The sequence below is a fragment of the Pantherophis guttatus genome, chromosome 2, assembly GCF_059756535.1.
Source record: "Pantherophis guttatus breed Tessera chromosome 2, ASM5975653v1, whole genome shotgun sequence".
Classification (NCBI taxonomy): domain Eukaryota; kingdom Metazoa; phylum Chordata; class Lepidosauria; order Squamata; family Colubridae; genus Pantherophis; species Pantherophis guttatus.
The window spans coordinates 96,014,669-96,030,048 of NC_142064.1; the positions used below are offsets into that span (position 1 = coordinate 96,014,669).

General features: G+C 41.2%; 1 protein-coding gene across 1 annotated transcript; it reads left to right on the forward strand.

The window, feature by feature from the left end:
* The first annotated feature begins 1,860 nt into the window (after nt 1–1,860).
* NANS (N-acetylneuraminate synthase) lies at nt 1,861–14,071 on the forward strand. The gene is made up of 6 exons (XM_034410756.3): nt 1,861–2,167; nt 4,224–4,439; nt 5,699–5,798; nt 8,405–8,559; nt 8,853–9,119; nt 12,543–14,071. Exons 1-6 carry the CDS (start codon nt 2,036–2,038, stop codon nt 12,750–12,752), a joined length of 1,080 nt encoding a protein of 359 aa, XP_034266647.1. The 5' UTR covers nt 1,861–2,035; the 3' UTR covers nt 12,753–14,071.
* Nucleotides 14,072–15,380: the final 1,309 nt, after the last annotated feature.

The following is a 15,380-nucleotide window of genomic DNA, read 5'->3' on the forward strand; positions in this document are numbered from 1 at the left end:
TTGGCTTGCCTGAGTTAGTCTTTGAACAATTTATTATTCTAGAAAAAAAGGCATAGTTAACTGTTACCCAGAATAGACTCCCCTTTTGGGATAAATTGGGGAGGATTCCTGTACTGCAACATTTTCTTACAAGTTCCACTTCTTTATTACTTCACATGGATAAGCAGAGCATTCCGATCCCATCACTGAAATGTGCTTTGGGATATTTGAGAACTTAAGACGGCAATGGCACAATCCTGAGAAAAGACATAGAAGTTTTCAGTATTGCAGTGGGTACCTGGTGCTTACACCTTTAAAGATCAAAGGATTGTACACGGTACTCCACATTCATTTCAGAGAGGAGGGAGCAGGAAAAATTACATTTCCGAGTATCAGACTTCCTCAAAACCCATCAGGTATGTTTGGGGCATCAGTTCTAGAATTACCAGTAAACACATTTGATGAGTTCGAGCTACAGAAAGGCTGCTGCTGAAGCAAATATCTTAAAATTCAAAATGAAGCAAATCCAATTATTTTTAAAAGAAATGTGAGGTTTAAGTGCATTACACCATTATAAAGACTATAACTTTGTTGGTTATCACTAGATAACCAACGGGAGCCAGTCTGCTCCCACAGAGAGGGTCTCCTCAGGGTGCCATCGGCCAAATTATGTCGGCTGGCGACACACAGGGGGAGGGCCTTCTCTGTGGGAGCCCCTGCCCTTTGGAATGAACTGGCCCCAGAAATGCATAAGATCTCCAATCTCTGTGTATTTCGCTGTGCCCTCAAAACCTTGTTGTTCCGCCAGGCCAGGCTATCAATGTAAAGATTTTAATTGGTTTTAAATGTGGGATTTTAAATTTGGGGGTTTTATAATTGAGCCAATGATTTAATAATTTTAATTATTTTTAAATTTTGTCTGTTTTTCTGCTTTTAATCAGGCTGTACACCGCCCTGAATCCTTTGGGAGAAGGGCAGTATAGAAATAAAATTATTATTATTATTATTATTATTATTATTATTATTATTATTATTATTGATGATGATGATGATGATGATGATGATGATGATGTATGTACATTGAGAGCTTTCGCACGGGAAACAAATTCCTTGTGTGTGTAATCACACTTGGCCAATAAAGAATTCTAAATTACAAAGGGGGTACTCTCAAGACATATAGGACCACACATCCCATAATTCATAGCCAGTAGGCACCACTCTATCCAATATTCAAATACAAAATAGAAAATAACCAGAAATTTCCCAAATTCTTTCCCCCTCCCATTCTGTCTATCCTAAAGTCTCGGGACTGCGCAAAATCTTTCCGAAAGAAAGAAAGGCAACCTTTTGCAGCCTTCAACTTTTATTTTATACAAAGGGTTTTCCTCGGTCTGTTGCCAAAAAAGAAATGGGCGTTAGCCTTAACCTCTTCCTGTTTCTTTTCAGAATGCACCATTCCCGGCCTCCATCTGCTCCTCTAAATAACGAAAGTAGCTCTAACACGTTTAACGAATCCGCAAGGGTATGATGGACAGGCGTCGCCTTTTGCCCTCGGGCTTTCCTAAGCGGTCTTAGGCGGTCCCCTTGTGGTGCAGATTGCGACCTTAAGGGTTGCCATTAAGTCTCAGAGAAAAATTACTCAGCCAGATCAACACCACGGAGACCTTAAAGGCTCTCTTAAAGCATCACCAACTTCTTCGCAAAAACCTCAAATCCCCCCCCCACCCCAAAAATCTCGGGATTCACAGATGCAGGCAGACCCCGAGGGCGCCTGGTGAGAACCGCGCCACGCTTGTAGCGTTGATTGGCCTCGTTAGGATCGGTTCGTTAGGATTGGATGCGGCGCAGCGCCATGTCTCTTTCCGTCATCGATAGGGAAGTAACGTGTTCCCTCGGACTGCTGGGCGTGGGCACGGGGGACGCATGCGCCGTGATAGGTTTTCGGTGCAGGAGGAAAAAAAAGGGGGCGCTTTGGACCGGCTGGGTTTGATCGCGGAGCTTTCTTTGCGGCCGTGGGTCAAGCGCGCCCCGCTCCCCAGTCATCGCCACCATCACGATGCCTTTGCAGTTGGAGCTGTGCCCGGGCCGGTTTGTCGGCGGAGATCATCCGTGCTTTATTATCGCCGAGATTGGCCAAAATCACCAGGGGGATCTCGAGATTGCCAAGCAGATGATCCGGCTGGCCAAGGTGGGGCGCGAGTGCGGCTTTGGGGTTGAGCTTAGCTTGAAGGCGAAGGACGAGGATCGTGAGCTTCCCGGGAAAAGCGGGAGACGATGAATGGCTAGGCTTAGCTGGAGGCAAAAGAAAGAGGTGCAAGCCTTCCTTTGATTCCTGGAGGCGCAGCGGTTCATGCCTTCGCTGGCTTACTTGTAGCTGAGTTGAACGGATTTGACTTGGAGGACTGGAGTTGCGTAGAATGGTTTATTACAATTATATTCCGTCCTTCCTTTATGAAGCTGTGCATTTTAATCGCCCCCTTAAAAAGGAAATAAGTAAGTAAGAGGGAAAGGAAGGAAGGAAGGAAGGAAGGAAGGAAAGAGAAGGAAGGAAGGCTTAGTAGGAGAGCTAAATCTCCTGGTCTGCTTCCCTGGCTAAGGGTGGACTAGGAGCTAGAATTCCCAAATGTTCTCCCAATTCCTTCACCACCACTGTGTGAATGCTAATTAGAATAACCACAACTAAATATGCCTGTTTGCATTCACTGATATGTGGTCTTGGTTTTCACCTTTGAGCAAAGCTCAATATAAAGCATAGATTAGAACAAAAATGAATCAAGTGAACATCTCCACCTCTAGAACCTGGATGTGTGACTGCTGTTCCACTTTTCCCACCAGAAGAGAAAAGTTCGGAAAAGATGGGAGGCAATTGTGTGGATTCCCATTAAACATGTGAACAAGGCAGAGTTCACATATTGCCTACCGTATGTTGAACCTTGGGATGTGTTTATAAATAGGTATTAATCCCTTCATCGATTTTAAGGGGTGCTGATTTGCAAGATGCCTAAACAATATGGGAAAAACAGAGCCCTCCTTGCTTTATTCCTGTGACTGCGAGATTTATCAGAATGGTTAGGTACACATCATCTTTCATTAAGCTTCTCCGAGCAGAGAGAAATGGATGTGACTTTGTGTCATGTCTCTCATGAGGTTCTATGACTTCTGCTGCCACCTGCTTGGGAGTGAGGAAATAATATCTCTTTTTTTTTTTACATCGTACATATCTTGTGTGGTGCTTTTAAAGTACAGGCAGTCTTCGACATACAATCATAATGGAATCTGCCCATTATGGTTGCAAGTGGTGGCGGCTGATAAGCAAGATGGTTTTGCTTAACAACCTCCCACCCTCTGCTCTCCCTGATGTGGCCATGAAACAACAAACGTGCAGGTTATTAAGCAGAGTGCAGGGTCCTTCATGAGGTTGAGGGAGGCTTAGTGCAGGTAAGAACATAGCATTGTGCACAGCGATGGATGCCATTTATCTATCTATCTATCTATCTATCTATCATGTGTACGTAATGTATATTGGAGGGGGTGACTCTTTGAGAGCTGTATGCAACGACATGTCATTTTAATGTATGCCGATTAGTGTACATGCAGAGTGACAAAGTTATTCTAAGTCTTAAGTATGCCCATCTAATACCACCGTTGTGGAAGTGGCTTTCCAGGTGCAATCCAAGGTGCTGGTCATCACCTTTAATGAACTATATAGCACAGGGTCAGGCTACCTGGGAGGCCACCTTTCCCTAAGGACATTGACCCATCCCATCTGACAGGTCAGAAAGTGTGGACATGCTCCTAGCCCCTTCCCCTAAATATTGTCGTCTGATGGGAGCTAGGAAGTATGCCTTTTCTGTAACAGGCTCTGCTCTATGGGACGCTCTGCCCCCTGAAATTTGTCAGGCCTCTACCTGCCTAGCTTTTTGTAAAGCTTTAAATATATTATTTCCCCCCCTAAGTTCTGGGATAAGATGAGGTAACTGCACATTGGAATTGTGCAGTTTGACTTGGCACCAGGTGTTTGCTTTTAATGTGCTTGGTTTAGTACAGGTTTTATGCTGTTTTAATTATTGATTGGGAGCCGCCCGAAGTTTGTTATATGATGGGCGGCTATATAAATGTTTTAATAAAATAAACATAGAGCTTACTGCATATCCCACAGAGCCAGGACCTGTCGCAGTCTTTGTTGTGAGGTGGACCGGTTAAAGCGACCTTATGAAAGTCTTGCTGGGCTTGTCTCTTTGCAGGAATGCGGAGCAGACTGTGCCAAGTTCCAGAAAAGTGAATTGGAGCACAAGTTCAATCGGAGAGCTTTGGAGAGGCCGTACACCTCCAAACACTCTTGGGGGAGAACCTACGGGGAACACAAGCGCCACCTGGAGTTCAGTCACGATCAGTACCGAGAGCTGCAGCGCTACGCCAAGGAGATTGGCATTTTCTTCACGGCATCTGGCATGGATGAAGTAAGAAAGTTGTGAATTTGGCATTTGAGGTTTAAAAGGAGCTTCAGCTTCTGAACTTGCCCACACAAAGGAGGCCAGAGACTCTTCCTATAATAGCAATCCCAGAATTTATTGACATTACTTAAGACTCAATTTCTTGCCTCTTCCTTGTTTTGGTTACTTCAGGTCTTTGCACATTTCATCTGCTTGTTCCCAGCACCTTTAGTCTTTCTTCCCACAGGGGAGAGAATAGCAGAATATATTACAGGGGGTTTTTAACAAGTGGGGTTAGAGTTTCAGAGCCTATTGTGTTTTGACTTCAGAAAATGGAACCCAAACTGATAGAAGTTTAACACAGAATAACATCAAGAGTCATACTGTGGATCAAAGAAATCAACTCTTTCTAGGGATTGCTGTGTTGAGGAAACTGATAACATCTTTAGCAAATTTTCTTTAATGATTTTGGTATGGCTATAATTTATTTTATTTATTTTATTTTATTTTATTTTGAATTTGTATACCGCCCTTCTCCCTGAGGACTCAGGGCGGTGAACAGCCAAATAAAAACATCAAATACAAATATTAAAATACAGTTAAAAAAAATATATAAATTTGGCCCCATTAATTAAAACGATAAACAAAACAATTAAAAACACTTAAAAAGAATTAGGCCAGCCCGGCTTGTTGGAAAAAGAAGGTTTTAAGGGCACGGCGGAAGGCACTGAGGTCATGGATTCTCCTTATCTCTGGGGGCAACTGATTCCAGAGGGTGGGTGCCCCCACAGAGAAGGCCCTCCCCCTGGGGGTCACCTGCCTGCATTGTTTGGCTGATGGCACCCCGAGGAGGCCCTCTCTGTGGGAGCGCACGGGTCGATGGGAGGTCGTCGGTGGCAGCAGGCGGTCTCGAAGATAGCTAGGCCTTATGCCATGGAGCGCTTTAAAGGTGATAACGAACACCTTGAAGCGCACCCGGAAGACCACCGGGAGCCAGTGCAGTTCAAGCAGGAGCGGTGTTACATGGAGCGCCACGCTGCTCCCGTCACTACCCGCGCTGCTGCGTTCTGGACCAGTTGGAGCCTCCGGGTGCTCTTCAAGGGGAGCCCCATGTAGAGAGCGTTGCAGTAATCAAGGCGAGAGGTTACGAGGGCATGAGTGACTGTGCACAGGGAATCCCGATCAAGAAATTGCCTTTTAATCCTTCTCTTAATTTTTTAGTGGGCCCATTCATCCAGTTGGAGATTTTGTTTTGATTTTGCTTTTTTGTGTGTCTTTCTCAATAGATGGCTGTAGAATTTCTGCACGAACTGGATGTCCCATTTTTTAAAGTCGGGTCAGGGGATACAAATAATTTCCCATACTTGGAGAAGACAGCCCGAAAAGGTAATTTAGTGGGAGCAGAGAAAATAATGGATGTGCAACCGCCTGTTTTTATTTGTATAAATAAATGTGGATTCACATGCTCCTGTGTCCAAAGAATCCATAAAATGCACAGCCATCTCTGCCTGCCTGCCTGTCTCTCTTTCTCTCTCTCTCTCTCTCTCTCTCACACACACACACACACACACAGAGAGAGAGTGAGAGAGAATTATAGCAATAACACTTAGATTTATGTACCGCTTCATAGTGCTTTACAGCCCTCTCTAAGCGGTTTACAGAGTCAGTGTATTGCCCCCAACAATCTGGGTCCTCATTTTACTGACCTCGGAAGGATGGAAGGCTGACTCAACCTTGAGCCTGGTGAGATTCGATTTGCCAAATTGCTGGCAGCCGGTGATCAGCAGAAGTAGCCTGCAGTACTGCACTCTAACCACTGCACCACCGCGGCTAAATTACCTGCATTGTCTGGTTGTAAATTGAGTATTTTACATTTCAGACTCAAAATTCAGTGATGGGGACAGGTATGTGGGAAATGTAACATATTGATGCCACATTGGAATGTTGTTTCTATTAAGGAGAGAGAGGAGAATTAAGGCCACATCATCTTTGGAACCAAGTAGGAGACTTGTTTTTGGACTCCAAATATTTTTAGATGTTGACTTATCTATCACATCTAAAGGATAATCCTCTTTTATTAATTTACTTAAAAGATTAAAATAATATTTTATTATTTCCTTCTTTCTTTCTTTCTTTTGGATGTGATGGGTATGTGGAAGCATTTTATTTTCCATGTTTTGGACTCCCCAGAGAACAGCCTAGAATAGAACAGTTAGAATAAATCTGTTCCTTCGATTGATCAGACAAGGGAGTGCAGCTGACAAAGGCTACGCCTGCCAGAACTACAGGAAATAAATATCAGAAGGGGAGGATGTGTCTGGTATGTGCAAATGCCTTGGTTTTAACCACTGGAAGATACTGGTGCGTTCTTTTCTTCCAGAGTCTAATACCGTGTTTCCCCGAAAATTAAGATCTTTCCGGATAATAAGCTCTTCTCCGAAAATAAGCCCTCCACAAAATATTTAATTACATGCGCAACCGGTCCCCACCATTTCCTCTGGCTAGGGTTAGGGAGACAGAGCTGGAAATCAGTTAAGATGGCAAGAGGAGCTCCGTCTTGCTCCACATGCCCCAAAATAATAAGACCTCCTTGAAAATAAGGCCAAGCACTTATTTCAGGGTGCAAAAAATATAAGACAGGGTCTTATTTTCGGGAAAACACAGTAGATATACCATAGCAAGGAACTTGACAGAGAAGATGCAATTCTCCAAGCCATCTTTTTGATTCTCAGCAGACCTCTCAGTAACTGGGCCCACCTTGACAAAATTCACCCAAAAGAATTTTGCTTTTATTACTGTTTGAATGTTGGTGGGTTTGCCTCACTTCTCCCTGTAGAGCAAGGATGTGTAGCTACTTCATTGATTTGGAAACAGGCCCTTCAGAATCTGCTATTGAATGGTCATTTTGCACTCAAAAAAAGGAGCAGATGCATAGGAAATAGTAACTTTATTAGTTTGGTGAATTTAAATGAAGCAGATCTTTTTCCTAGCCCCATGCATTCTTAGGTCCTGGTCAACTATGTGGCTGGGCTTGTGTCACTGAGGTGTTTGGGGGTAAGCCTTGGCTCAAGAAAAGGCTACTACACTGCTACTACACTGTCAGGAAGATCTAAAATTAGCTTTCCATACTGTCTCATGTTGTGAAACATCCCTCCCCTTTTTCTGAATGCCCACAATATAGTACATCGTTTTTTAAGGCTGGTTTTTGTTCTGTTTTTTTGTTTTACAGTAAAGATTGATGATAATAAAACAATAATATTCTTCAAAGAAAGGTTTCTCTTCATGGACTCCCTCAAACATGTCTATCCTGTCTTCTTGAACACAAAACTAGGAGACAAACATTTAGGAATGTCTTGAATATAATTAAAATTACGTTGACAAATTTGTCACATTTGATCACATTTAGGATAAGTGTCTAAAATAAATTGTAAATTATTCTGCCATTAACCCCCCCCCCCTCAAATATTAACCCTGGGTAAAAATAATAAAATATGGAAGATGGGTTCATGGACCCTATTAAAATCTAGCATTAGAACATGGGTGTCCAACCTTGGTAACTTTTAAGTCTTGTGGACTTCAACTCCCAGAATTCCCTAGCCAATCTTAAAGTTCCCAAGATTGGACACCCCTGCATTAGAAGAACTTTCTAAAAATGTTTAGCTGAACCTTTTTCATGGAAAACTTCAAGATGGGTACACATCATCCTATCTTGTTTGCAGAATAGGAATATTTATTCAAGTGTGCCAATTTGGAGTGTAAAATAATTGGAGAATTCAAACCTGTATTGTTGAGTAGACAAAATGGAGCCACATTACCTCTGGGAAGAGGAAAAGAAATGATGCAGTGAACAAGTTGAGACTCAGATCTATCCATACGGAAAGGAGGATGTATTTAATAAGATTATTAATTGATAGTGTATCAGTTCGTATAACTTGCCTGTAGAAGTCAGTCTTTTGTAAAATTAAAAATGCTGCTCTGGCTCTTCATTCCAGGTCGACCAATGGTGATCTCCAGTGGGATGCAGTCAATGAGCACAATGCAGCAGGTTTACAAGCTGGTAAAACCCATCAATCCAAATTTCTGTTTTCTTCAGTGCACCAGTGCCTACCCCCTTCATCCTGAAGACGTCAATCTTCGTGTCATAACGGTCAGTGTGGAATAATGTCTGGAGTGTTGTAGGAGAATATAGCAATGTAGAACAGTATAGCTGTCATAATTCCTGCAAGACAATTTTGATTGGCAGCTCAGGGCTAGGTAGGCTTTGAATGTGAGAACTTTCTATGTAGAGTCAGTTTGCAAAGGTACTTCTACTTTTCTGATGAGTATGCCTGTGTTGAACTGTGACACAAAAACTTTCATATTAAACATGAGTGAGCCAAACCACTTTGCATTGGCAATTTCTGGTCAGTTTTATTGTCATAAATGTTTATTGTATTGTAGGAATACCGTTCAGCCTTCCCAGATATTCCTATTGGTTATTCAGGTCATGAGACTGGAATAGCCATTTCTATTGCTGCAGTAGCGATGGGGGCCAAAATATTGGAGCGCCACATCACTTTAGACAAGACCTGGAAAGGCAATGACCATCAAGCATCTCTGGAGCCCAAAGAGTTAGCAGAATTGGTGAGAAGCATCCGGATGGTAGAGAAAGCCATGGGATCACCGATCAAGCAGCTCTTGACTTGTGAAGAAGCTTGCAATGAAAAGGTAATTTCTTGAAGGCAGAAAGACCTTCTTCCCAGGAATTATATTCTATGTTTTTCTGGATGACTGAGGGTAGGCCTTTGACTTATTCCTCTTACGAGTAGACCTGCCTGATTTAGTCAGGTACCAAGGAGGTGGATACTGAACTATTGCTAAATGAAAGCTCAGAGCAGAGGTATCTGTAGGGGTGAACAAGCGAGCATCCCATGATGGAAGCAGCAATGCAAGCTATCCCCTAGTCATACCTGTCTCCTGCCATCACATGCAGATTCAAGGGAGTTTGGAACTTGCAGTGTGATGCTGCTTTCATTCTGGAGAAAGTCTGATTCCCACAGGTATTTCTGCCTACCATTATTCCTTATTATAAATCCCAGGCTTTAGGACAACATTTAACTAAACAACATCTGCAAATTTCAGAACCAAAATCCTTAGATTAATAAGATTAATCATCTAAAACTATACGTACATTCATGGGCATTAGGCATTGCCTTGTGACTGCAATCACTATTCTCTTGCTGAAGCTAAACCAAGGTGGATCTGGTTTGTGCCTGGATAAGAAGTGGTCAGGGAACTCTGTATTGTATGTCACTTCTGTGGGTAAAGCATTGTTTGCGATTTGAACTGCAGGCAGGGATGAAATGCTCCTGGTTCAGACCGGATCGCCTGATCCGGTAGCGATGGCAGCAGGTGGTTCCGAGAACCGGTAGCAAAAATCCCTGCGCACCCCCCTTCCCAAATGCCCGGCTGAGCCAAGCAATCATCAGAGGTTTTTTTTAATTATTTTTAAAAGCATTTTTTCTACAACCTCTTCAGCCAAAAAAATGCTTTTAAAAGTAAGAAAAAAAGGCCTCTGATGATCGCACGACTCAGCTGGGATCGTCAGAAGCTTTTAAAAGCATTTTTTTTTAACAACCTCTTCAGCTGAAGAGGTGGTAGAAAAAATGATTTTAAAAGTTAAAAAAAAAAGTTGGCCATGCCCACTCAGTCACATTATCACCCACCAAGCCATGCCACAGAACTGGTAGTAACAAATTTTACATTTCACCACTGACTGCAGGGCTGGTTTTTTTTTAATACATATATATTCATTACTGCAGTTGTACTATCATGGAATCCCAACTTGTCATGTTAATTTGGAATCTTGAAAACCAATAGATGTGATCATTTTGGACAACGAACAACAAACACCAGAATTAGTAAATGCTGATGTGGGAACAAGTCATAAAAGTTCTCCATAATTGGTTGCTGGGCAACAGATTGCACAATTGGAATGTAGGAACCCTGCAGCAATTATTCTGCAGTGACAACTTGGAAGGGAGGGTTCCCTAATTTTATCTCCCTAGTTTAGGGCTGCATAGCTTTGTTGGATCAATCCTCGTCTTTCGATTAGTATGTCAAGGCTCCATCACCAAAAGCAGGCAAAGCCAAAACAAATATAAAACTGAAAATAGGAAAAATTGTTCAACGTAGAGTTAAAATTAACTACAGTTCATGCATTCATCCCAGTACATACATACATACATATATATATACAGGATTGGAGCCTTTGTCAAAACGACAAAAAGAGATGCCTACTGTTGTGATGCAAGGCTTACTCCTTCTGTATGAGCATGCAATGTCACAGTGCACATACAAAGGGGCAAAGCTTATATCGCAGCACCACTTTTGTTATTTTCATTACCCAGCCAACTCTTTTGGCTACAGGTTGGAAATTACTGTCTTCATCTGGTAAATCCTGAAAATGCTTTAACTATTTCACGGTTACCACTGTGCTGGGTAATCATAGGGGTTAAGGTAAAAGGTGAAGTACCTGCTCAATTGATTTTGGTTCCTGATGTTTGCATTGAGGCATCTCTGCAGATTCCTTGGTGGTGAAATGATTGTCCTTACCTTCTTCAGGAATGTTCCTCTGCTTTTTCACTTTTTGGACCTAGCTCCTGAATTCCCTAATGCAGTCCTTGACTTACAACAGTTTGTTTGGTGATGGTTCAAAGCACTGAGAAAAGTGACTTATGACCGTTTTCCACACTTACGACCGTTGCAGCACCCCAGTGATCAAAATTTGGATGCTTGGCAACTGACTCGTATTTATGATGGTTGCTGTGCATCACTTTTTGTAATCTTCAGACAAGCGGCATCAATGGGAAAGCCATATTCACCAAACAACTGTATTACCAATTTAACAACTGCAGTGATTCATGTAACAACTGTGGCAAGAAAGGTTGTAAAATGGAGCAAAACACACTTAACAAATGTCTCACTTAGCAACAGAAATTTGGGGCTCAATTGGGTCGTATGTCGAGGACCACCTGTACTCCTTTCAAAGTACTACCTGGATATGTCAAGATCAGTCGGCATGGAGTATGCTATACAGGAGCAGTGGCCAGAATTATCCTTGCTATTTGGGGATCATAACTCCCTTGGCTACTTCATTTTTAATATTTAAGTTATTATTACCACAGGGCCTGGTGGCTCAGCAGACTGATAGCATTGTGATTAACACCAGCTGTCTGCTATTACTGTAAGTTTGAATCTCACCAGGCTCAAGGTTGACTCAGCCTTCCATCCTTTCTAAGGTAGGTAAATTGAGGACCCAGTTTGTGGGAGCAATAAGCTGACTTTGTATAAATATACAAAAGTATGAAGGCTATTGCTTAACGCATTGTAAGCCGCCCTGAGTCTCCGGAGAAGGGCGGCATATAAATCAAATAAAAAAAAAATTATTATGAAAACTATCATGCTGCAGAATTAATTACAGATTCATATACAAGGGATAGTGTTTGGTTAAATACATCAGCTTCCTGAATTGTTGTAACTTCCAAGAATGGTTCAGTTTTCACATTGCGAATATCGTAGCTAGAGTGATAGTCTTATCAGTCGATTTTCTGACCTGTTGCTATACGACTATCTATACCACTGTGGCAACCATTCTATAAGTGAAAAAGATCCTACTACCATGGCCACGATTTTCTTTAAGCATCAGCTGTACGTGAAAAGCATACAAAAGGTTGGGTCACCACCTCTGTCCCATTGGAAAGTAAGTATTCTTGCTGTTCAGGTGCTAAATTAAGTTCAGAGCTGAATACCACTTGTGGGAAGACAACATGGTTTTAAAGAAGTTGGGTAACAATAATTGCGAATGAGTTTCTAGATAGAAATGGATAGAATTGGATCTTTGACTATGCAACAGATTTCTTAATTTTGTTATGGCTTTTTCATTTTGATCTAACCTAACACACATTCCATGAATGAACTCTACAGTGTGTGCCAATATTGCTGTGTATGTTACCGCACACAGTCATTTCCTCTACCTCTTGCTTCAGGTCAGACTTCTCTGAAATCTATGTTGCTTGAATGGCTTAAGGCACTTCAGTTCTAAGTTCTCAATAGAATAACTTAACCTACTTAAATTTCACTTTTTTGCAGTTGGGAAAATCCGTAATTGCCAAAGTCAGGATCCCAGAAGGCACCACGCTCACGTTGGACATGCTCACAATAAAGGTGGGGGAACCCAAAGGATATCCGCCAGAAGATATTTTTGAGTTGGTTGGCAAGAAGGTCAAGGTCAATATTGAGGAAGATGAGACCATTGTTGAAGATGCAATTGAAAATCATGTGAAAAAAATGAAATGCTGAGTGGTATTATATATTTATCAAGGATTGTCTTGGGATGTATGATTGGCCAAAATATTAAAGTCCTAATATTTAAAATTACATTGAAGATGTGTGGGAAAGTGAACCTCGGTGGGATTTTTCTTTCAGATAGAATTTCATTTCTCTACCATTCTGAAGAACAGAAATAGGGTAATATACATTTTTCTTCAGAATGTGTGGCTAGGAACCTTACGCTCAGGAATGATATAATGTCATTCCAGTTGAGATATTGCCTAAAAAGTACTGCACAGTTATGGAAATGATACTTTCATAGGATTAAACAATTCTAGTTCTCCTGTTAAGATTAGATTTGTCTAGCGTGGAGAATTCAGGACAAGAACTGCAGTGCTAGTTGGGACTACCACAGAGAATATGCTTTTGAGTAAATTCTCTGCTCTTGCAATTTGATTTGTCAGTCTTCCTTTCCTGTCTTTATCATTAAGATTTGGCTATAAAGAAAGTATAAAATGTATGCAAGCTATACTTTTTAGATTTTTAAACCTCCCTTACATGCTTCTAGGCTACCAAGTACCGGTATCTAATCAGCTTGTACAGACAAACCTGATTATTAGACATTTAAGGAAAACTCTGTCCTAAAACTGAGTTTATGATCAAGTATTGCTTCTTTGAAAGAAAAAAATAAGTTGGCTATCATAAGCAATTCCTATTGGAAAGCAAGTCAACATGTTTAACATGACCCTGCTGTAATTGTGTTTATGATATTGTTTTTGGTTGTATCACGTGCCTTGTAATGAATCAGAATCACTCAAGATGTTTTTTAATGAATTTAGCATTGTTTATTCTATTATGGTATACTAATTCACATTTCAATCTTGAAAACTTTGAATGAAGAATGTGCTGGCTTATGCTTGAAAAGTGTCCACGAGATTTCATTTTTATGAGATTGGTTTACTTAAAAGCTCAAGCAGAAATTTCAGGCTTGTGTTAGTCCACTTACCCTGTTTCTGGGACATTCTGGTATACATTAATGAGTGTTTCATTTATATAAACTTCACATAGTCTAATATAGACTGCGTGAAAGTGGAGATGCAGGTGCATGCCTCTCCCAAAAAGTATTCCACTATGCGGATGCCACAGAAGCCCAGAAACAAAGAGAGGTAGTGGGTGCAGGCTTGATTGCTCAACCATTTGATGCAATATCGGGGTAGATTTTTTTTGTGATTCATTGTGGTGTCATTCTAGTAATTTTGCTCTAAGGAAATGATCAAATAATAATGGACAAATTCTTTAAAGATTTGAAAAACAGTTAAAAAAATTTTTTGAATAAACTTTTTTTTCTACCCTGTTTGTTTTCATGGGGTCAACTCGATTGCATCTCCTGTGGGATCTTCTATCATCGAGGGAGGAAAGAGAGCCCCTTTAGAGACCTTTTGATTTGATGAACGGATGAGTGCTGCTGCTCCCCAAGAACTATGTTTGAAACAACCAAGACTTTTTAGGCCATAGCGACAGGGCCAATTTACTAAACAGGGTTTGTGAAGGATGGTCAGTCTTTTACATATGTAGACCAAGTCTGTCTCAGTCTTAACAAAACACAAACCAAAAATATGGGGACAAAGTTATGGGGAAATCAGAAAAGCTTTATTTAGGAACAAGGGCTCAGCCCTTCCTTGGGAATTCCATCCTCAAATTACCTATTGTCCACTAAATGGTTCTTAAAACTAATCTATAGTTCTACCCTTTGCCAGTAACAACCATCCAGGTATATTAGCCTTGTCATTACTGGGTCTACTTCGAAAGAGGGAAGTATAGTCCACCTAAGGTAGGGGTATCAAACTTACATCATCATGTGACATATCGTGACTTCCCCCCCTTCACTAAAATGGGGGTGGGCACGACCAGCGCATGACGCATCCAACCCACGGGCCACAAGTTTGACACCCCTGACCTAAGGCAACATGATTCACAGACCAAGCTGCAGGATTAATGGGAAAGTAAAATGGGAGTTGATCCAACACATATCTGGAGGATTCTGGTTGCCTGAGGTTGTTGTATCTGGGATTTTTTTAGATATACAGATTACAAATGTCCTTCCCCCCATGCTGGTTGAAATACTAGAAGGACTGAAGTTACCTCATGGTGGAGTTATAAAAAAGTCATGCAATTAAATTAAGTGAAAGTCAAACATCCTTAACATTATCTTTTTCCATTATTTATCATCTGTTAACTATCAGCATTCTTAACTCTTGTGAATTTTTTTTTTTTTAAATTATCTTTATACTCTATTTTTCTCAAGACATTGCTCACCCGAGGCATTAATACAATGCTTTCGTGGTAATTGCATCTCCCTTTAGTATATATCAAAGTACTAAACTACTCTTAAGTTTTATTAGGGCCGTTCAGGAATTTGATTTCACTCAAAGAGGCTTCAGAGTTGTAGGACCATAAATGCAGAACTTGTTTACAGCCCTTTAATGCAACTGTATCTTTTCCTAGAATTGCAGGTTCCTCATGATCCTGGGAAAAGTTTCAGCTGCTTTGAAAAGTTGCTATCTTTGTGCCCTTGTGCATGCCTAAATATTGGCAAAAATCAAGCACCAAAATGGTAGTTTCAATCATACTGGAAGTGTTCTGGGGTTCTATGCCGTT

Coding starts and splice junctions, on each gene's coding strand:
- NANS (XM_034410756.3), top strand. CDS start 2,036: ATGCCTTTGCAGTTGGAGCTGTGCCCGGGCCGGTTTGTCGGCGGAGAT. Junction 8,560..8,852: donor TCAATCTTCGTGTCATAACG/GTCAGTGTGGAA, acceptor ATTGTATTGTAG/GAATACCGTTCAGCCTTCCC. Junction 9,120..12,542: donor AAGAAGCTTGCAATGAAAAG/GTAATTTCTTGA, acceptor ACTTTTTTGCAG/TTGGGAAAATCCGTAATTGC.